Here is a 22,912-nt window from a genome sequence, read left to right as displayed (position 1 = left end):
TGGGGAGCAGGGCGGCAGAAAGCAGACATTCCTAAAATTATAAAAGGGGTGAGAAAGGACATGAGATTCTTAAAGAAAAAAAATGTATAAAGGTAAAAAGATAAAGATCACAGTCTAACATGGCTGGAAGAGCTGCTCCAAAACCATTCAAGTGAAGTTCCTTCTCCTCCTCCAACAAGGCTGGAAGAGAAGCTCCAAGGCTTACTTAAGCCGTCAGGCCATGTCAGGAGATTGGGACCCGCCTCTGCGGCCACGCTGCCCACTAGGACGCACTGTGGAGATGGACACGTTCTCTGCGTGCTGGCCAGTGTGGTGGCTGCAGGGCACCTGCAATGTGGCCGGTGTGACAGAGGAGCTGACTCTTTAATTTTATTTGATTTCGATTAATTTAGGTTTAAATAGTTAGAGGACAGCTCTAAAACCTTTCCAGAGCTTCCGGTGAGTCAGCCCCACGTCATAAATGTGCTTCAGTCGCACGTACACTGTAGAACGTGATAAGAATGGCCTTTGTTCAGATGAAACTCAATCTGAAATCGGATGCTCTGCATTCACCTAAAATACATTTTCCTGGCATTTCCCTAATTTATATCACAGGGTTTTTTTTTTTTCCCTTTGCTGTCCTACCCCATCAATTTATTTTAACACCCTCACCCCAACCCCTTAGGCGAGAAACTTTATCAGCACTGGAGAACAATACGGTAGAGCTATACATTATGAAGCTCCGAGCTGTAAGGAGAGGCTGGGCTGGGCAAAGTCAGAACTGCTGGGCGCCTCTGTGAGCCGATCTGATAGCAAGGCCTTTGTAGTCTCGCTCGGAGCAGGGTCTCGGTTTCCATATATAGACCCTTCAGTGATTCTCAGACCCAGTTGCCAGCTTTCCAACAGAAAAGATGTCTTTATCAATTTCACATCGAAAACCCCACTTAGACTCTGTAAATCTCTAAACTGGGGCCTAATGATGAAGTTTGGTGTAATTATAAAGTCACAGGCAATTGTGTTGACAAAGCCAAACCAATATGTCTCCTTTGCTGGGCCTTTGCTCTCGGGCTGACCAAGAGGAGGAGAAAAGCGGCTTTGTCAGGAGCAGATGTGCAGTGGGAGGCCCCGGGAAAGCAGATCTGCTGAATGAAGCAGGTGCCACTTAGACATTCACTTTACTGACTCCAACCACAACCTCCCCTTCATTTGATATCCTGCTCTTGGCAGGAGGACGGAGAGAGAGCATCACACAAAAAGAAAGCATGTTTATCCTGTTCAGATTACTGCTCTGCCAGGCTGCTGCTGCTGGGTTCTGCACACTTGCTCTTTATTAAGCAAATGGTAGATCTGGGAAGTGAATCCCTGTATTTACACTGGTAACCTGAGAGCCAGAAGGCCCCAAACCATACTGGCTGCGATGTGCAAGCTATTAGAGTTAATAACAGAGCGCTGACATTCCTTCAAAATCCTAGCAGAAACGTAAATAAAAAGAGGAAAGTCCCCTTTACCCAAGACCCTTAAAAACTTCATTCTCAAGAATTTTTCCTGTGATGAAATTCTGGTTCTTGTGCGAACAGTGATTAATCCTCTTTTTTACATGCTCAATTAAAACCCACTTTCCAATCCACGTTACTGAACAGAAATGACTCCCACTGAACTTGTCCGACTATGGCTCTGAATTTGGTATGCTACAAAAAAAATCCCTTCACAGAATATTACCTGCAATGAGGCACCAAGATTCTGTACAAGGAGCTGGAATCATCTAAGATCAGAATCTGTCTTTCGAATACAAAGACTCAGATAGATCTGGGGACCTAAAGGGAAGGAGAACGAGATAACGAAACATGTAACTTAGCCTTGTGGACACTGGGGATGGAGAAGAGACCATGGTCAATGGTATCCATCTGCCAGATGGCAGGTATGTTCTTGGGAATCTGCCCAGAATGCCCCTGGCTCAGCAGTCTCCTCAACTGAGAGTATCTGGCACAGTCAGACCAAGGAACAGAGGAAGAGAGGCCAGCGTGGCCTGATAACTCATGCTAATTTCCTCGAGGAGCCAACTCTGGAGGCTTTAACATGGAAAGCAGCATCTGAGGGACATGGCCACAGTTTAGATGCCTCCTAAGAATAGAGACCAATGTATAGTGGCTGAACATTTCATTGTAAAAAGCCCTCTTTTCCCTCCTAGTCTTCAAGTCTTCAAATAGCAGAGCCTAGGTTAGCAATTCCTGGTGTATGTATCATAAATGCCTGAGGCCACCCCAGGTCGTACTGGTATAGGGAGGCGACATATTCCCTCTGGACATGCAGACTGGGCAAGGAGAAAGATGAATCTAAACCTATAATGGCACTTTCAAGAGGCCTGCTCCTTCTGAAGGTATCCACAGGTCAATATCATCACAGGAGACAAGGGCACCAAAGAGCTGACACCTGGAAGCCCCCCAGCTGTGGGGCTACGTCTGACGACTGACAGGAAAGGCTTGGTAATGGTGAGAACCGAATTTTTGGTTCTCACCATTGTTTTGTCTGCCTAGCTTGCCTGAGGGACAATATGCTTCCATCAGTAACAGAGGCTTTCCGAAGCGGGGTTCTTAGTGTGATTCACTACCTGCTCCCTCCAAATGGAGGCTTACTGGGCCATATCCTACGAATGTGCCCCAGAAGTGCTAAAAGCAACCCACCTGAAGATTAAGTCTCTTCCCATTCAGTGTGAGTCTTTAATACTAATAGAAGTAGTTAACAGTTACTGCATACTCACGATGGCCCCAGCACTAAAGAGGACTAAATATTCTCTGCTGTCCCTCAAATTAGCGACATGGACATACCTCCCTGGATGGGGAAGACTGAGGAGTAAAAAGCTGCCACCTCCCTCTTAGAGTTCCTCTGGAAGGCATTTAGGACTCCAAGAGGTCATTATGAAGGGAGTAGGGAAGGAGGACAAGCTTCAGTGCTATGAGAGGACTGGGTGGGTAACACCCGTGGGGCAGAGAGCTGTGAACCTCTTCGGGCATTCTAGGACTGAGCCCCACTGCACCTCTCCACGTTACCATTTCTTAGAAGCGGCCCCGCTTCACTGTGAGATCTGCAATTAATCTGATATCAATGGCTGCTTTTAGCCTTGTGATCCACCAGGCTCTGGACATTTGATTTCTGGGGGAGTCGCTATAAATCCATTAGAGAGCTGGGCTTGAAGATGCATGTATCCAGAAGAGAAATTTGCATTGTGAGGCATCTAAGTAAAAATGTGCACGTGGCCTGGGTCAGGATAGGGAGACTAGGAAGTGAGTGTTAGTGTTGCCACTGCCTCCGTCTCAGGCTTTCCTGCTGGGGACTCTGCAGTGCACAGAAATAGGCCAGTTCTTCTCACCACCCTGCTGCCCAGCTGTTTACTGGCTGTGGATTACTGCAGTCACATGGTTGGGTGTTTTTGTTTTTGTTTTTTAAAGCAAAGCCATGCTGTCCATGAGCTGAGAAGGTCATGGGGAGGCAAGGCTCATGGAGCATTTGTGTTGTCTGCCCTTGTGCAGAGGGGGCACAACTTGCCAGAAGACCATGGTATTTCTGCTATGGTCTTTAGTTTGGAGAATTCTGCAACAATGAAAATGTTCTGTATCTATGCATTCTTTTTTTTAAAGGCTTTATTTATTTGTTTGTTTATTTATCTATTTATTTAATTTATAGAGACGGGGAAGGGAGGGACAAAGAGAGAGGTAGAAACATCAGTGGTTGTCTCTCACATGCTCCCAACTGGGGACCTGTCTGAAACCCAGGCATGTGCCCTGCCTGGGAGTCGAACCAGCGACCTCTTGGTTCATGGGCTGGTGCTCAATCCACTGAGCCACACACGCCAAGGCAATGTGCCCATGCATTCTTTTACAGTTCCCACTAGCTACCTGTGGCTATATAAATTTAAATATGAATAAGTTAAAATTAAATAAAAAATTCAGTGCCTTGGGCCATGGTTTACTGAGAACTTGAAATGTAGCTAATGTAACTTGAATGACTGAATTTTAAATTTTATTTTTAATTAACCTGCATTTCAAATAACCACACATGGTGAGTAACTACTATATTGGACAGCACACCTTTAGACTTTGCATTTTGATGCCATTTATTTATTTGCCCCTGCTAAGATTTATCGTGACACTGACTTCTAGACACAGGGCTCATCCCACTCACTGGGAGAAGGTGAAATAATGCTGAGAGAGCTTGCCTAGTGGTGGTAGTAGCAGTGGCGGCAGGGGGTGGGGGGGATGGGGATGAAAGAGAAAAAGATGAAGATCTTAAATAATTATATGCAACACTTATAGTCAAAAGGCAAAAACAGAGCAAAATTGAAAGTTATTTTCTTACATGGACATCTAACAACATGTTTCCCAGAACAAAAACTATTCATCTTAAGAGCACAGTTAGCTGACTCAAGTGGGGAAAACCCTATCTGCAGAGAAAGCGTGTTTCCCAGAGTGGCCCGCGGGGAGCACTGCGAGGCGTCCATCTGCGGGGCTGTGCCCCACGGCCAGCCGCAGTTTCCCAGCACAGCGCCAGCTTCCCAGTCAGCCCCAGTTGCAGACCTCATTCACGTACTTACCCCTCTCCTTTCTGAGCCACAGCTCAGAACTCTCCTCACCTTATCTGCCCCATGAAGCAATCTTTTCAGGGCTCTGAGTACACTCCCACCCCCTCCATTTAAAAAGACCTATGATTCTAACGGGGAAAGAGCTGTAAGACAGACAAATCTTCATTTGTCTTTTCTTACAGAACAGGCAATGCTTTAGCAGGGTCTAACACCATCCTAGATTCTTAGCTTCCCTTATGGCCTCCCTATTAGTGGAAAGAAGGCCATTTATTTTATAGAGAGTGGCCTAAAAACTCACAGCTGCCACAGGTGCTGCTCCTTGGGGACATTCAGGGGGACCTGCAGCTTGAGACTCAATGCTCAAAAAAATCCTGTTGCTCAGGGGCTGCCAGTTTCAGGTCCTGGAGGCAATGTGCTCATAGCCTTTGGATTAAAGGTACAAACAGCACCACAGCACCAAAGAGTGCAGCATCTTTTAAAGCTATTACTATGCTTTACAATGACTGAAAATGCACTCTTACAATAAATATTTACTTACTGCATTTATTTATTTAAAGTTTAATTAAAATTACTGAGGCAAAAAGTGATTCAATGCACTTTTTGGAGGAGCTACATTGACATATTCCCTAAATTAATTTAACATTTACATCTCTACTGACTCTTTTGGGAACAAGTCCATATACTAATGTGTCCAGAGAATGAAGAATGCAGAAAAAGAGAGAATGAGAGATGCGTTTTACAGTTTATCAAGACGAGGACTGGCACTTCATCTCTTATTTTTCAAGAAGAGCTGGAAGAGGAGGACGTGTAGTCAGTAATAATGGGTGATGGCGGGGGTGATAATGAGGAAAAGTGAAGAAAGTCGCCCTTCCCCATGGAAGTTGGAATACAATGCAGCTGTGAGATCTGAAGAGAGATTGTGCCATCAGGAACAACAGAGGCCATACTAACTACCGCAAATGGTGGGCTGGAGGGCACCGCAGTCCTCGCCCAAGGGGCGTGATATAACCAAATGCAGGAGCCATTAACCAGTGTCCCCTTCAATCAAGGTGGTCCCCTTCCATTTCCTTCATTCAGGGTGATGCAAAGGGCTTCTGATCTATTCCCATTTTTACAGCATTCACCTCTGAGCATAAACCCTTTACCTGCATATAAGGTAAGCGCTTGGATCTGTCCTAAAGGCAGGCAAGCAGGGCCCGCGACTGTACTGCATGCTCTGTACAACCTGAAGTATTTGGGACAACGAGAGAGAAGAAATGTATGCTCACAGCTAATGATAATTTCATGTTTATGATGTCTCTATGTGCCCAGCACTATGCTAAGCACCTTGTAGGAATTATTTGAATGCTCACTATTACCTTATGAGCATAGAATTATCATTATTCTAATTTTATAGTTAAGGCTCACAGAGGTTAATTTGCTTGCCCAAGATCAGCTTAGTAAGTCATGCAGCTTTTAGAATATCCAGCTAGGAGTTCATTACCACCAACCCAGTAATATGTGAAATGTTATAGGGTTTAATGCCTTTTTCTTTAAGAAGCAGAAGAAGGAGGAGGAGGAAAAAAAGATAAAAATATGAGCAATAAAATGGCAATAAATAAATACGTATCTATCAACAAGTGAATCTAAAAAATCAAAATAAACAAGTAGAACAGAAACAGATTCACAGATACAGAGAACATTCTGACAGTTGATGGGATGGGTGCAAACTGTATAAAGGGATTAAGAAGCACAAACTGGTGGTTATGAAACAGTCATGGGGATGTAAACTGCAGCCTAGGGAATATACAGTCAACGATATCGTAGTAACTATGGATGGTGTCAGACAGATATGAAACTTATCAGGATGATCAGTTAGTAAGTTATGTAATGTCTAATCACTGGGGTGTATAAATGGAACTAATATAATACTGTACATAGACTATAATTGAAAAATGAAAAATGATTTTAAAAAATGTTAACCAAAATTTTTTTCAAAATTAGTTATAAAATAGTACAGACATGACGTTAATTAGGTTAACAATTTAAAATGCTATGTTTTGAAAGTTCAAAATGGTAAAATTCTATGTAGTGGGATTTTTACAACCTGGGCCAAACAACCAAACAAATGAAAGTTCAGCAATGCTATGACTCCTTTTTTCTTGTGACAACCTTAGAAAAAGTGTCAGCCATTTAAAAAAAATGCTATTACTGCCCTGGATGGTGTGGCTCAGTGGACTGAGTGCCAGCCTGTGAACCAAAAGGTCATGGGTTGCGTTCCCAGTCAGGGTGTGAGAGGCAGCCAACCAATGTTTCTCTCCCTGCTCTCTAAAAATAAATAAAATCTTCATTATTTTTATTTTTTAAAAAGGTTTTATTTATTTATCTTTAGAGAGAAGGGAAGGGAGGGAGAAAAACATCAGTGTGTGGTTGCCTCTTGTGCGCCTCATACTGGGGACCTGGCCCACAACCCAGGTGTGTGCCCTGACTGGGAATTGAACCAGTGACCCTTTGGTTTGTAGGCTGGCACTCAATCCACTGAGCCACACTGGCCAGGGCTAAATAAAATCTTTAAAAAATAAAAATTAAAAATGCTAACACTTCTCAGCAGCTATGGTAAGAGGCCGGATGGGACAACAGTTGAAGGAGATGATACCACTGATTTTGCTGATAACTTGATTTTGCCGGTAACTTCAGTTACCGTTTTGTTCCCTCCCATCTAGCTTTAGGAATAAAAGCTGCATGGATCGCAATAAAGTCTCAGAGAGATGAGCCCTTCTGAGGTGGCCAAGTGCCACTATAATTCTTAGTTTTCATTATTTTTGCTGGAAAAAGGAAGGAAGAGAAGAGATCGGTAGATCTGATTCCGAGGATTGCTACCAGTGGGTGGCAAGGTTGGGTGAAAGGTGGATGTCACTTAAAGAGCTCGTCCACCCTGTGTCAGCACGCCGACCGTGGTCTTAGAGTCCATCAGCACAGGGGGCTCTAGGCTACGGAGGATGGCAGAGTGAAGGGAATCAATGGCAGTTTTATTTATTTTTTATTTTTAAAGATTTTTTAAAATTTATTTTTAGTGAGAGAGGAAGAGAAGGAGAAAGAGAGGGAGAGAAACATCAATGTGTGGTGGCTTCTCACGCATTCCCTATTGGGGACCTGGCCTGTAACCCAGGCATGTACCCTGACTGGGAACTGAACTGGTGACCCTTTGGTTTGAAGGCTGGTGCTCAATCCACTGAGCCACACCAGCCAGGGCCCAGTGGCAATTTTAAAATGTGTGATTTATTACATGAAGGTGTGTTGGGAGGGAAAAGAAAGGAATAACTGTTAAAAAAAGAAAAAGAAGTAAAGAAAGGAACACATGCAGAGACTTTTCCCAGCCCAAGGTAATTCTATCTGCCTTTCAACAAAAAGAAAGGCATCTGTGAAAATCTTTACATTGAACCAACCATGAAGCTCCATCCTGAGAGATCAAAGACTCATTTAATTATAACTAAAAGAGGGAAAACATACATGAAATAAAGTAATGCTTGTGCTTGAGTGGCTGCCTTTAGAGTAGGGATGGGGTAGGGTCCAGAAAAAAAAAGAGGGAAGTCTTCAGGGTATGAGAGACTGTCGAGTCTGCCTTGGGGACCTGGAATTTAAACTTCTGCTGTGCGTGGGTCATCGTCTTTCACTTGAGAATGCTGTCCTGCAGGATGACAGGACGCTGCTCTTTCATCTCCTCACACTGCCCCAGCCCCTCGCCCCGGGCACTGTGCTCTGTCAAGCCTCCATTCCCTCTGGTTCCATCCTAGAAGATGCCGAAAAATGTCTGCCTCAAGCCTGAACAATATCCAAATTGCTCTCAGAAGAGTCATCTGCTAGTAGGATTTTCATTTAACATCTACTCTGGAATCTGAGATGTATTCCCCCACCCAGTAGTAACTGTTTCCAAAAAGCACTTTGTTCTGGTTCTTTCCTGTTAATAAACTTCCCAACAGTGAACGTGGCCCACTGGCAGACTCCTTAAGCTTGTCATCACAGAAGCAACAAATGTTGGTAACAGCATGCAACGTGAAAGACCGATGAAAAGAGAACTCCTATGTCCCAGTCCCAGAGTAAATGCTGTAGCACTATGGATAGAAACGTTACCAGACAGGAACGTCAGAATTATCTGGATCCTATCTAATACAAAAATTACTCTTTGGATACTCAAAGGACAAGTGAAATAATCAGTCTCACTTAAAATTGCTGGAATAAGGCACAACTCAATGGTCTCATTTGATACAGAAAAGCCGCATGGAGAAGGTGATAATTCCAACTTTCAAGTCTGAGTTCAGCATGTGGGGGCAGGGCAGTCACAAACTGAGGACGGCCACTTTGGGGAACCACTGGCTTTTAGGATGTAGACCAGAGTTTTGTCTTGTCACAAATGTGGCCAACAACATGGAATCAACAAAACTGATTCACAAAACCCAAAGCTACTGAAGAGTTGGCTTCTAGGAACCAGTAGTAGTGGGTGTGGTTCAACTTTACTGGATGGCTGAACAAGTTGACTTGGCCAGTGATGCAGAGGGTCCTTATGCTCACCTATAAATTCACCCCCCTGAGAAGGGGAGGTTGGGGAGGAGGCCAGAACTATTGCAGTCTGTTCTTCTCTCCCAGACAGGTCAAGACCATTAGAAGGGGTAACAAAGTTTCCTATCAAACCCACACAGAGTAGTATTTTCTGCAGTGGGTAGTGAGTAACAGCAATTACACTTTGGAAGTATGTCACACAGGTATCCCACCTTTCGTCTAAAGTAGATTGGGACTCAGATGAGGAACAGAAAAAAGTTAGCAAGATTCTTGCTAAAGAGGGAGGTTTGCCTTCACTCCACCCAAGGTTCTTTCTATCCTGAACATACGTGGCTGTGAGACGCCCTCCATCCTACAGGGAGTGCACTGGCTAAGATCATCTCTCTCTCTCTATTTGGGTTAGTCCTCGGAAGCCCCTAGTCCTGCAGAGAAAGCAGGCTGCAGGTTTTTTGTTCTGTTTTGTTTTTTTAAATAAATAATTCTCAGGGGCCACAACCGCTGTTTATATTTCCTACGTTATTCATCTCTCAGGGACAAAAGTACCTTCTTCCTCCCAGTTCCAGAGGAGAATGAAACATTGTATCTGTCTTCAAAGACTTTTCTCACTAAAATGCTACTCAGTTCTTAGGGACTACCCTAAAGAAAGTGCCAGGGACTTTTTTTCAGCCACTAATGCCATTAAGGAACTTTCTCCTAAATAAATTATATTATTATCTATCCTCTTTCCAGGACTTTAAACAACAAATCTCCAAAACCAGAGAGTACCTTGTAGAAATGCCTAATCACTATGCTGTTTATACACCTGAAACTAGTCTAATATTCTGCGCCAACTGTACTTGGAAAAAAGTACCATAGAGTACTTAATTTGACCTCCTTAACCTCATTATATGTACAATTTAAAATACAAGTCACACGTCGTCTCACACAACAGGGCTAGTCCTCCGCTTTGACCCAGACTTCTCTGGCACTTTCCTGGGCGGCCCGAGTCTGGGTAACCGACCCCCAGAGCCTGCTGGAGTAGACCTGAAGAGCTGGGCTGGAGCTGTAAAATGTTGCCACCGTATTTCTAGTAATTTTATTCCTTTTGTTCATTCAGGATATCATCAACACCCAGGGAGTCAAAGAGCTGGGAAAGAAGGGCAGGGTGGTAGCATGCTGTTGGCCAAATCAGAGGTCCTGGGGAGGCCACACACAGTAAGCAGCAGCACCCACAGCGCCAACCAGAAAGGCACCTTCATCACAGCCTGCCGGCTGACCCGTGGTGAGATGGCGGCACCGTTCTCCAGTCAGAACACACTGCCCGGCCATGATGTGCCCGCCACGGGAGTCTCTGCTACCCACAGTAAAGGGCACTGACTACCTCGTGGAGAGTAAGGGCAAAATGGGCCCCACAGCAGATTTTGAAGTCCCTCTCGGCAAGGCCTGTGGTAGCAAAACAGTCACTTCAAATCAGCGATTCAGTTAGGTAACCATCATCATGGCGTTCCCCCGCCCCAGGAAGCCCTAAGGCTCCCACGAGTGAAAGGAAATCAGAGGCTCCTGGACTTTTCTGAGGCATCAAGTGCCTACCACTAAAGAAAAACTCAGGAAGGTTTAAGTGGAAACAAGGGAGAAATTCAATAAAATATTTATGCTCTCTTACCATTAGCATCTTGGACTCCAGTAAGTGCTCCAACGGCTGCTGCGGTTTCCCCAGACAGGACGATCTGCCCCCCGCCTTGCAAGGTGGCTTCGGCCAGTGTGGCGACAGCATGGGCGGCAGCTTCGCTGCAGGTACAGGAAGGAGAGGGGGGACGTGCATGTTGAATACAGGCCCAGCGCTGCAGCGAGAGAAACCATCCCGACAGCCCTTCCCAGGACCTCTCCATTGACTCCGTGGTTGTGAGTCTACCACTAACTACATGAGTCCTGCACCACTGAGAGAGTCAGAGTGACGTTTAAATAGTAATAAAAGGGGCCAGAGAAATCCCAAGTTGTACCTATTTATGAAGCTACTGTGAGAGTTTTTAAACCTAGAAAATGGGTGCTTGAGGACAGAAAAGTCTCCTCTTTATCAAGATGGATCGAGCGCTTGTGAGCCGGCGGAAGCTCAGATCCACACCCACAGTGCGACACCCATCCTGGCTGCCAGCTGTCTGTTGAGGTTTCCTTTCTTCCTTCTCTCTCCCCAGTAACACCAGGCAGGCCACCTGCAACTGGCCTTTCCCAGCCAAGGCTGAGGGATAACATGAGGAGTTAGCAACCTGGATTTGCTATTCAATTAATATTAAATAATAATAATTTGGTTTATATCCATGATATCAAATACAAAGTAGTGGTTGACTACTATCCTGCAAAGTCCAGCTCTTCCCTCTGCCTCACTGTACATGCAGGCAGTGCTAAATAAAGACTTAAAATTTAAAATATCACTGTAAGTCCAAACTCCTCAACTGCAGAAACAATAAAAATAATAAAGCTCCCTTCACTGCAAAGCAAACACTCTGTAGCATAGAGAGACACTAACCATGCTTCTAGTGAGCAGTGCTCTAGTGGTTTATGTCCCACTTTGCTTTCTTTTCCTTACTATACGCTTTTACTCTACGCACATCGGCCAATCTACACTGATTTTATGATGCTACAAACTATAAAATGTGTGATGTTATGTGTCAGTATGGAAGAAAAGAGAAATTCCTGACAATTGTAATTGTAAGATTATAATTCACCATCCAGATGTCAGAGATGTTAAAAGTGAAGAAGCAAAAACAAATTCGGCGCGTCTCCCGGGAAAGTCCCAGGCGCCACAGTTCGCAGTCACCGAGGAAGCGCGGAAAGTGGGCGCATCAAAGGAGGAGGTGGTGCCACTGAGTTCAGCCGAGGTGGACACAGTCCTGGACTTGGCCCAAAAAATCGAGTTGATTCGGCTTTGCCCTGAAGGGGCAGACTTGGCCATAACTGTGACAGCTGTCTCCTGAGCTGCAGGTGGGCACGGGCGGGGGGCGCTGGACGGGTCAGGGTAAACACGCCATGACCGTGGGCAAAGCACCACGTACCAGACTCACTAATGTCACTTTTGTCTACAAAAGTCATCAGACAAGTAAAGCCACAGCTGTCATCACCCCCCAGGGAAGACTTCTTGGTCACTTTTAAAGGTTCTAGGAAACACTAAAAGAAATCCAATGAACAGAAGAGTCTCGTTAAAAAGAAAATTCTCCCTTTCTTACTAACTTGCCTTGCTTTTTAAATGTTTATGTCTTTGTGTTTAAAAATGTTATTTTTCTCTACTAATAAAATGCATGGAGAAAACTTATAAAAGTTTCATTAGGTATAAAAAATTAAAACTATAGAGATAACGGTATTTCCTTTTTATCTTTTGATATTTTAAAGTTTTCACCAGAGGACATTTTTTATTGATTTTAGTGAGAGAGAGGAGGAGACAGAGAGATGAGAAAGAGAGATATGAGAGATATGAGAGAGAGACAGACAGACAGACACATTGGTATCAGAAACACTGATTGCTTGCCTCCCATATTTGCCCCAACTGGGGAATCAAACCTAAAACCTACATATGTGCCCTGACCGGGGATCGAACCCACACGCATTTGTCGTGCAGGACGACACTCCAACCATCTGAGACACCAGCCAGGTCTCTCCTTCATCTTAAACACAACTGTAAATAGACAGTAATCAGACTCACACTACACATACAGTTTTATAGACTGCTTTTCTTTCACCTAACACTGTATTGACCCCATGTAAATAGGTTTTTTAAAAAAGATTTTATGTATTTATTTTTAGAGAGGGGAAGGGAGAGAGAAAGAGAGGGAGAGAAATACCAATGTGTGGTTGCCTCTCCAGTGTCCCCAACTGGGGACCTGGCCTGCAACCCGGGCATGTGCACTGACTGGGAATGAACCAATGACCCTTTGGGTCACAGTCTGGCCCTCAATCCACTGAGCCACACCAGCCAGGGCTTATAGTTTTTGATATTTATTCAAAATAATAAGTTAAATGCAAAAGTGCTGACTTTGACCTTTTAAAGTCATTTAGCTGTGGCAACTTGTAATTTGTAGACTTCCTCTGACTTAGTTGAAGGTCATGATTATATATTCCAAATTTATTTCCTTCATAAAAGATTTTGGGATGTAACTGAGGTTGAGCAAAAAGGCTGAAGAGAGTCACAGAGTTTACATGCAGCGCCTGTAAAAGCTGAGATAATCCTTTCTGCTGAAACATGTTTCTTGGTGATGTGCCACACCCGGCCAGTCATCCCACAGCATGAGACTTCGGAGCCGAAGGGGAGCCACGATCCGGAGTTGCTCCTAAGACTACTCTCCACACTTTACATGGTAGATTTTAATTCCAAAGTGCTCCATAAATATCAGAGATAGTACAATGAGGTATTATGCCCTGGCCGGGTGGCTCAGTTGGTTAGAGTGCCACCTTGTACACCAAAAGGTTGTGTTTTGATCCCTGGTCATGGCACATACAGGAGGCAATCAATTAACGTTTGTCTTTCACATTGATGTTTCTCTCTGCCTGCTTCCTCTCCAAGCACAATGAAAAGAAAAATGTCCTCAGGTAAGGATTTAAAAAAATGATTATTTAGCACCTATTTAGTATCATTAATTTTCAGTATTTTTCTAAAAAATTTATGTCAAATACTACTACCATCCGGTTTTACAGTATGAGCACTCTGGCCTGAGCCTCAGGGAAAGCTGAGAAGTATATTCTCTGGAAGGAGCTGCGGCTCTATGGTACTGTGAAGGCAGCTGTAGATGAGAACCGTCTGTATGGAAATAGGACCTTTGTTCACAGGGCACCTTAGCCGCTTCTCACTGCCCGGTGTTCAATCACGTGTTACAATGATCTCATTTCACGACCATCAGAGGCAACGCCCTGCCACTCATGTGCACCCTGAACGCATGCTGTTAGCTCGGGAGTTCACAGGCAACAATGGGGAGGGCGCTACCCAAGACCTGACACGCACATCTACCTGTAACCAATTACACCTATTTTATTTTGCCTGAATATTTATTTATTTGGCTCTAAATATTTAAAGCCATTTTCTTTCATACCTTTCTAAAACATGTTAATGTAGGCACACTCTCCCTCTCAGGAGCATGCCCACGCCTTCCTTCCCCCACAGGCCTGCATCTGCACTTTCTCTCCTAAACTCTAAGGGTCCCCACGAGACTTGCAGCCAGGGGAGCAGTGGGCAGTGGCAGCTTGTCCTGGGCCTACCCCCTGAACCTGTCTGCAATGCAAGGCCCCCTTTTCTCTGCCGTTTCAGTAAGCCAACAGCGGCCCCGCCTCGGCTCGCTTCTGTCACTGACGTTTACTTCTCAGTAGGCCAGCGCAGCCCTGCCCAGGCTCTCCTGTTGCTTCTTCTATCTGAAGTCCTTCCTTGTTTCACTGGCCCCAGCTTTAGTAAACGTGCTCTCAAAAAAACAAAAAAAGTTAACACAGAAGAAAAGGTGTGAACGACCCAACACCTGAGCAACCTGGGATGCCAGGGATGAGGATTTGATGGGGATGAGGGCCAGTGGTGAGCAGCAGCGGACGGATGCTCGGATGCTCTACGCGGGGCACAAACACAGCGGTGACACCCACGGTCAGCAGGCCCGGTTCCAAATCCATCCTGAACACTAACCCTAGACTTCATAAAAAATGATCAGACTGTAGCTCTAGAAAAAGACTACCTTCACTTAAAAGGTGACTAGGGATTAAGATATCTTTCAGCTACTACTTCACAACTTTTTGACTGAAGTCATTTCCCAAACAGTTACAAATGAGAACTTTTCATCAACTTTTTATCTGCAAGTGTCCAACCTTACCCACAGGACAAAGCAGCAGCTCCCAGCCCTGCCCTCCATTTCCAGGGAGGATGTCTGACCTGGGCCGCCCACCCCATTTTACTGGCAAATAAATAGCAGTCCATATCTTAAAGCTACATTTTATTTTAGTAATATCTCTAATTTTAATTCAAATAGTATTTCCACTTAAATAAATAGTATTTTTTTCTTCGAAAATATGATTCACTTCTCATTTAAGCAAGGTTTCTCCACACTGAAAGAACAGCAACTCTAAGTTCCTTGGGAAGAGGAATCAGCGTAAGCATTCACTTCCCCACAGTGCTGAGCCACAGCACTCACCGCACACAGCAGGCCCAGCAGAAACTGTCTTCGGGTCAATGACACCTGCAAACTTCCACTAGGGCACCTGTGAATTCAGTCCTTAAGTACTTCTCATGTATCTCTAGCTGCAAGGATTGTACGGACTTTGCAGAATGACCTGTTCAATAGGGACTACAAGCCCTGGCTGGCATAGCTCAGTGGATTGAGCGCGAGCTGTGAACCAAAGCATCGCAGGTTCGATTCCCAGTCAGGGCACATGCCTGGGTTGCAGGCCATGGCCCCTAGCAACTGCACATTGATGTTTCTCTCTCTCTCTCTCCCTCCCTTCCCTCTCTAAAAATAAATAAATTTAAAAAAAAAGGAATACAAGTCTAGGGCAGCTTACCCAACAAACTGAAACTTAAAATTAATCACTATGTTGCAACAAACCAATGGTTCCACTTCCTTTCCTCTCTGGTTGTTCCAGTTGAATAGCTCTACTTTCCCTTCTTTTTTTTTTTCTTTTTTGGAGCTGGGATGTTCTGTTCTTTACTTGTTCACTTTGATTTTCTCTCCATTTCCTTCATAAAAGTGTGGATTTAATATGTATTTGGAAAATAGTAATTATTTTTTTATTGCCTTTAGAGAGAGAGGATGGAAGAGAAAGGAGAGAGAGAAACACAGGTTGGCTGCCTTCTTGTACATGCCCTGACCGGGGACTGAACCTGCAACCAGGGTGTGTACCCTGAGCGGGAACCAAACCCTCCACCACTTGGTTTACAGGATGACGCCCCAACCAACTGAGCCACACTGGCCAATGCTATTTGGAAAATAATTAAAATTTAACTAGTTTCCAAATATTTTAATGAAAATTTCTCCACAGCCTCTCTGGCTTATTATAACGCCGGGTGGGCTAAAGGCTGTCTGAGCTCAGGGTCCTTGTTCTGACTTGCTACACGAAACTCTTAACAACATGGTTGAAAAACAGGTCTGTCCTGCATCTGTCCTGATCTCCTCTGCACATCTAACACTTGAAGGCGCCCTTCTGCCTTCTTCCCACCTGCCACTCCATGCCGCTCGCCTCTCTCTTCTCGCTCTGCACTCACATCTGCTGTTTACAGTGCAGCAGGGGTGCAGGTGATTATTAGAGAGCCATGCTTGTCCCATCTGCACCTGAAACACAGGTTGGAAGGGAGCAGCTCTATGAAATCGCTGTTACTATAGGAACAAAGACCGGAATTCTTAGTGTATTTATCAGTGAGATGACTTCCAGCAAGAAACTCTGTGGAGGCCGGGTATTTGTCTCATCCCACACAGAAGCAAACACCGAGGCTTGTGCCTTCAGTCTAGTCCTCCTGCCATTAGACAGTGAGTCGCCTCTTAGAATCAGAAAGCCCCTGGTGTGCCCCTAACAGCCTGCAATGGCCTAGTCTTCACTGCCAAGCTTGGTTTCTTCGCCCCCAGCAAAGGCTGCAACACACCATCCCCAGCACTCACAGGGGCGTGGAGCTACTTGATTGCAACGAGATTTCAACATCTCCCTACTCCTCCTACATGCCACACTGAACCACATTCTCCTTCCTTTAGAGTAAACACTCCAGCCACCTCAGCTGCATCTGAGTTGGTTAACAAGCCCTCAGGGGAAACCATTACCCTCGTTGCCTTTAGAAATAAGCCCTGGTCCTTACACTGAAGGGAGCCAGAATGCACCTCACATTTTCCACAATATACAGGGCTCCCAGGATACTCACACTTCACGGGAATAGCCACAGTGCTGGCTCAATAAAACCAAGTTTTGCTGGTTTTTACTGGTGGCCAGTTAGGCCCCATGCTACAGTAAGGACTTACTGCGCTGAAGAGGGGGAGGTTCTCACTCTGGCCATGGTTTTCTGGAAGTTTACCTGTGCGTCCTCTCTCAAAGGAAGGGGTGCGATTGGGCCAAGTGTAAGGAATAAAACAAGCCTTTCATGTTACTGAAAAGCACATTGGTTCAGTGGGCTAAGAAGCAAGCGTCAATTCCAGCTCACTCACACACTCCATGGGTGACTCTGCGAGGACAAGGGTGTGTGTGACAGTTTTCTGTACCTAATCAACCTCAGAGTCCTGGCCACACTTCCTTCCAAATCAGTCCTGAGGTGCTAGTTATGGCCTGAACCCTTAGCTGAGAGTTTTCTATACATTAGCTCATCAAATCTGTTTTTTTATTCTATGCAACAAAATTATTCTTACTGTAACTATGAGGAGACCAAACAAAACTCAGGAGTTAAATTTCTCTAGATCAAATGGCTAGTAAGTGGCAGAGCTGGGATTCAGACCTGAATCTATGTTACTCCGGACCTTCCTCAGCCACCTCACTGTCCAGCCTCGTGGAAAGCATTTGTACAACACCTATCAAGGCTTTCTAGTTCTTTCCCCACCAACCTAAACTTCAGCTGATTTTTACATTTTGGAGGAGGTGATCCCCCTCCTCTGAATTTCTATGATGTTCACAACTCAAGAGTGAATTACACTCCAAGTAATACTGCTTGCTTTTTAAGTAATATTGTTTTACTTAAATCAATCTCCCCACTAGTATAGCCTCGCTGAGGGCAGACATTGTATCTGAGGGCACTCTTCCCCTCGGCCCGACCTAGCAGAGTGCTGGGACATCACGGGAAGTTCAGCGACTGCCAAGGTCTAACGGCTGCTGTACATGAGGATGACGGCCATGCTACCACATGCCAGGAGCTGACCTGAGGGCCTTCCGTGCATTGACTTTCAGTTCTCATGACGCCCTACAAGTTGGGCGCTGGTATCACCCCCACCTGACAGAAGTGGAAAGTCTGGGCACTGGGTTCAAGTCAGTCACCCCGCCTCAAACAGCTACTAAGGACAGAGCTAGGGTTCAAACCCAGGTAGTCTGGCTTCCGGACCCACACTCTTAACTATTAGCTAAAACGTCTGAGTTCATTCAAGATAAAATTGTGTCAGCAATGAAGAAAAAGAATGACATGGAATGCCAATAACCAACAGAAGGAACCAAGCAGGGAACAAGACAATTTCGTTTCAGAAACTACCCCTTACTAGAGTATCCCATTCTGCAGCACCCTTCATAAACATACCTGAAGAAAAAAAAATCAATTATTTTTCCCAGTAACACAATCTCATTTTGTCATTGATAAGCAAGGGAAACACATTTCCTGAAGAGTCAGTAAAATCAGCTCTCAACCAGCTAAAACATGGATTAATACCCCTAACAAAAACCAGTCTCTTTTGTGGTATAAAAGGAAAATCAATCCTGAAGCTTCTTGATTTGTTATTAATTATATCCTTTAGACCCTTTGAAAACAAGAAGTTCTCAAACCTTGCTGCTCCTGGTCTATTAACAGGCACAGAGTGGGATAAAGCAAAAGGGACCCGCATGTGTCCCTACACCAGCAGGCTTGAGCCAGAAGTCAGAGACGCTGGACTGGTTGCTGGGGAGTGCAGGGGTGGGGTGGGAATGGGGTGCATGAGGGCCAACGAGAATTCAACTTACAACAGCCTAAGCACTCAGAGTATTAAGCTCCAACTGCCAATTGTGACAAACTGAGGTACAACTCTGCTCTAGGACTGGTATGGAGGGACGGGCTGCCACCCTCACTTGTTCTCCCCACCCCTGCCTCCACCTGTTGAGCGCCATGGTGACCGTCGCTCCCTGCTGCATCTCCTGAGAAGCTGCCACTGCGGCCTCTGCCAGCGATGCCACTGCCTGGGTGGCCTCGGACGCTTGCGTCGTCTGGATGGTCATCTCGCCTCCTTGTAACGTGGCCCAATTTTGTTCTACCTGAAGCAGAGAGGATAGGATGGTAAAGAATCAAAGTCAAAAAAAGATTATGAAGCTTCTGTCCTTTTTCTAATAAACTGCTACGTGTTCAGCCAAATACACATATACACTTTTAAATTAACATGGCTGACAACGTACAGAACAGGGATTAAGTATGCTATCTTTTGTGTGAAGGGGGAAATTAGAATATGTATTTGAACTTGCTTGTATTTTCGTAAAGAAATTCTGGAAGAAACCACCAAAAATATTTTCCTTAGTTGTGAATTGAGGTGGGGTGGGGTACAGTGTGGCTGTGGGAGTAGCTTAAGTAGGAGACAGAAAGCAAGATTTTCTGCTGTACACTTTTAAATGATTTTTGAAATAGCTGAGCCTTATCAATTTGTTACCTACTCAAAAATTTTCATTTAGACCATAAATGTAATGACAAAAGAAATTCGAACTGTACCAAAGGGAACATTATGCCAGCACTCTAGACCCTTTGCCCAAAGACCACTACTGTTACCTGCTTTTTCTATGTAAAGTACAAGTATATTTACATATATACACTCCTACTTCCCCCTTTCTACTCCTTTCTTTCAGAAAATAAAAATGACAGCATCTTCTACATATCCTTTTGTACCTTGCTTTTTTCACAAACAATATGTCTTTTAAATGATTCTATTTTGGAACATATAAAACTACTTCATTCATTCATGGTTCATAATAATGGCTGCACAGCCTTGTATTATACAGATACATCATGATTTATTTAACCAGCCATCTTGTAATGGGCATTGAGGTAGTGTCCAGTCTTCTGCTATTATAAATAGTACTGTGATGAACAGCTGCAAACACTACTTTGTATATTTTATGCGAGTGTATTTATAGAGTAAATTCCTACAGGTGAAATTTCATATCAAAGTGGTTCTGTATTTTTCTTTTTGATGGAAACTGCCAAATTCAGTTAAGTAATTTAATGTAGCAAAACCTGTTTTCCTTTTAGTGAGTCAGAACTGTGAAGAAACAAAGTGAAACACGCTGTCTGGTGACAGCACAGACCAGAACTGAGCTTTGCTAGATCTAGCACAGGGTTTCTCAAGAGTGCACCATTGACACTCGGACCAGACAATCCTTCGTTGCAGGCAGCTGTCTGCAATGAAGACATTGCAGATGTTTAGCAGCAGCAGCAGCACCCCCAGCTTCTTTCTGCTGGATGCTAAAAGCACTCTCCCCAGTTATGATCAAAAATGTCTTCAGACACTGCCAAATATCCTCCCTGAGGGGTGTGTGTGTGGGGTGCTCCTTGTTGAGGACCAGTTATTTTAGTACAATGCTTTGCATTTAGAGGCTTCTCAGTTCTGGATCCCCAAATCCTACTATTTCAGTCCATTTTGCTCAACAATCACTGGCTGATTATCCTCCTTCGAAGACAAAAAGCAGCAGTGCAAGGAAAGCACTTTGTATTCCAAAATATGGGGGGTGACAAATCAATCAGCTCAGGTGAAATGTTTCTATGGACTCGAGTCCTTGGGACGTTAGCTGTGCTTATTGGAACTCCCGCTGTCCCAGCTTCACATCTCTGGGGCCAAGTATATGGTTAGCTTGAGCCCACGTGTTCCCGTGTCCTAAAGAAAGTGTACAATCTCTAGGAGAGGCAGATATTTAAAATGCCTCCTGCTTTCGTCCCATTACCATACTTAGGTTATCACACCACTTCTCAGAATGTTTGTTGAAAGCCGCCCAGAGGATGAGATTCTTTTGAGCCACCTTAGTAGTTGCCCTGGGCTCTCACGGGCATGGATTGAGTCAGCAAGCCTTCGGGGCTCATCCCTAAGAGGCAGAGACATCCTGTTTCCTTCCCTTGCAGCTGCCAGGTTGCCCACTAAGGAACTCAAACAATGCCACTTTACAAGCAGGTTACACTGCCCATTTGTAGATGCTCAGTGATTCCACTCAAAAAGTCAGCGCAAGCTGGCCAGCCCTGTTACCTTTTGCCATTAAAAGTCTTCCTCTTTCTAGAGCTGCCCCTCAATATTTTTGCCCATCCCACTGCTGAGCTGGCCTGGGGCAGCCCTCCCAAGTACTTTATACTCCAATGGCAGCAACTTAATATGTAGACATTTAATTTTTTTAAATATTTATTGATTTTAGAGAGAGAGCACACACAAGAAAGAGAAACATCTATTTGTTGTTCCACTTATTGATGTGTTCATTGGTTCCTTCTTGCTTGTGGCCTGACCAGGGATCAAACCCACTGCAACCTTAGCATATCAGGACAATGCTCTAATCAACTGAGCTACCCAGCCAAGGTCTAAGATACAGACATTTAGTTACAACTATATATGTAGAGAAAATATGGCACTGAAATGTTGCCATATACAGTATACTTTAAGGAAGTTAAATTGTAGTCATGAAAGATTAATGGATGTTGGTAAAGGGTGGAGAGGAAGTAGGAAAATAAGCAGACAAAGAGATTTCTATTAAAAAAAATGGCAGGTGATAAATCAGCTTAGGTATTAACACTTCTTTGGAATTCCTATTTTTGAGTCTCAGTGCTTTAGTTGTATTTGCTCGGGCTCCTGTTGCTCCCCCTTTCCATCTGTGCGGTTATCTACTCCTGGATGTCACCATGTCCCAGAGAAAGGGCCACAAGCCCTAGGAGGAAAAGATATTCAGAAGATGTATAGTTAGCATCTATGCTTTTCTGAAAGAGACCAGCTACAGTGAGGTCTTTAAACTGTGGCCACTCTTACCCCCCTCTAGCTACATGGGGACCACCGGCGTGTGGCGCTGTCACACTTTCACAATGGGATGCACTGCACGTGCCACTCCATTCAATAAGAATGCAACTCCCAGCCTTCCAGCCTTCCTTCCTGTCCATCCTTCTAGTGTCTGAGCTCAGGGGAGACTGAAGGGGCCAAGACGACATCACTCCCCTGCAGCCCAAGGTTCGGCGCCTCTCCTTCACGTTCCGCAGCCCCCCGGGCTTGCTTCCACAGGACCCTTCTCTCACTGCTGTGGTCCTGTGGCGTGTTTTTCTCTACCACCCGCCGGTGTGCTCCTGAAGAGCAAGGGCAGCCTTTATTTCTCTGCATCTATAGTGCCTGCCAAAGAAAGTGTGTGCTGAATGCATACACGAGGAACATAGTCCTTCATTAATATTTAACTACTTGTTTTTTGGCCTACCTGTATTTCAGATGAATTGATATTCATTAAAAAACCCCACCTACAGTAAGTTGTGCTACTTCAAAACATGTGCTACTTGTTACATGTGTTGATGGTTCGGTTTAAAATTCATGCCTCTAATGTTTTTGTACTTTGTTTTTTCCTTTTAACAGACTTTTCTGACACTTAATGCAATTAATACTACCAATACATCTTAAATCATACAACAGAATAAATTCTCAAACCCATTTGTATTTATAAATATGCCATCAGAATGGAAATTGTATAAATATTTTGAAATCAACATACATAGCTTATTTCATATTATTTTGAAATTCTTTTTTTGTTCATTTGAAAAGGCCTATGTATCTTGTTCTGTGTCCTTAGTTTTAAGTTGCCTGAGGTTGGAGACCGTTGTTTGGATTTGGGAGGCCGTATTTTACTGGAAGAGACAGGCCCCCAAATAACCCCTCTGTCTGGGCTAAATGTGACCACATGGAACCGACCAGACACCAAGGGCAGTGTGCTCTAATGACACGCGCTCTCGCTGGCAAGGCTGTGCTAACAACATGACCTCGCACCTTCTAACAGTATGGGCATCGTTTCTTTTTGTCAAGGACTCCCATGTTTTGGGAGAAAAGATGCTAAACACGAGGCAGCAGACTGTTTTCACTGAGCCACCTGATGTGACGTTCACTGGCTTGGTGTGGTCTTACTTGCCTCAAGTCAGTGAGATGTTTTGACTAATTACAGTTCTTACGGCTCAAAACTAAAATTCCA

The 22,912-nt window shown here is 44.5% G+C and overlaps 1 protein-coding gene across 5 annotated transcripts in view; it reads right to left on the bottom strand.

Annotated features, from left to right (window-relative positions):
• The window catches only part of NRF1 (nuclear respiratory factor 1), a 125,886-nt gene that overhangs the window by 14,847 nt on the left and 88,127 nt on the right, over window positions 1–22,912 (bottom strand). For 4 of the 5 annotated variants that reach the window (XM_028525541.2, XM_036010904.1, XM_036010903.1 and 1 more), the window contains 2 exons: window positions 18,831–18,988; window positions 10,734–10,858 (listed from right to left, as the gene is read on the bottom strand). In XM_028525541.2, coding sequence (XP_028381342.1) covers window positions 10,734–10,858; window positions 18,831–18,988 — 283 coding nt within the window. Of the gene's footprint in view, window positions 1–1,698; window positions 1,794–10,733; window positions 10,859–18,830; window positions 18,989–22,912 lie in introns of all 5 variants that reach the window. The other variant, XM_036010905.1, reaches the window with a different exon arrangement.

This window comes from Phyllostomus discolor, chromosome 10, assembly GCF_004126475.2.
Source record: "Phyllostomus discolor isolate MPI-MPIP mPhyDis1 chromosome 10, mPhyDis1.pri.v3, whole genome shotgun sequence".
Lineage (NCBI taxonomy): Eukaryota > Metazoa > Chordata > Mammalia > Chiroptera > Phyllostomidae > Phyllostomus > Phyllostomus discolor.
This window is presented reverse-complemented; position numbering and strand designations above follow the sequence as displayed.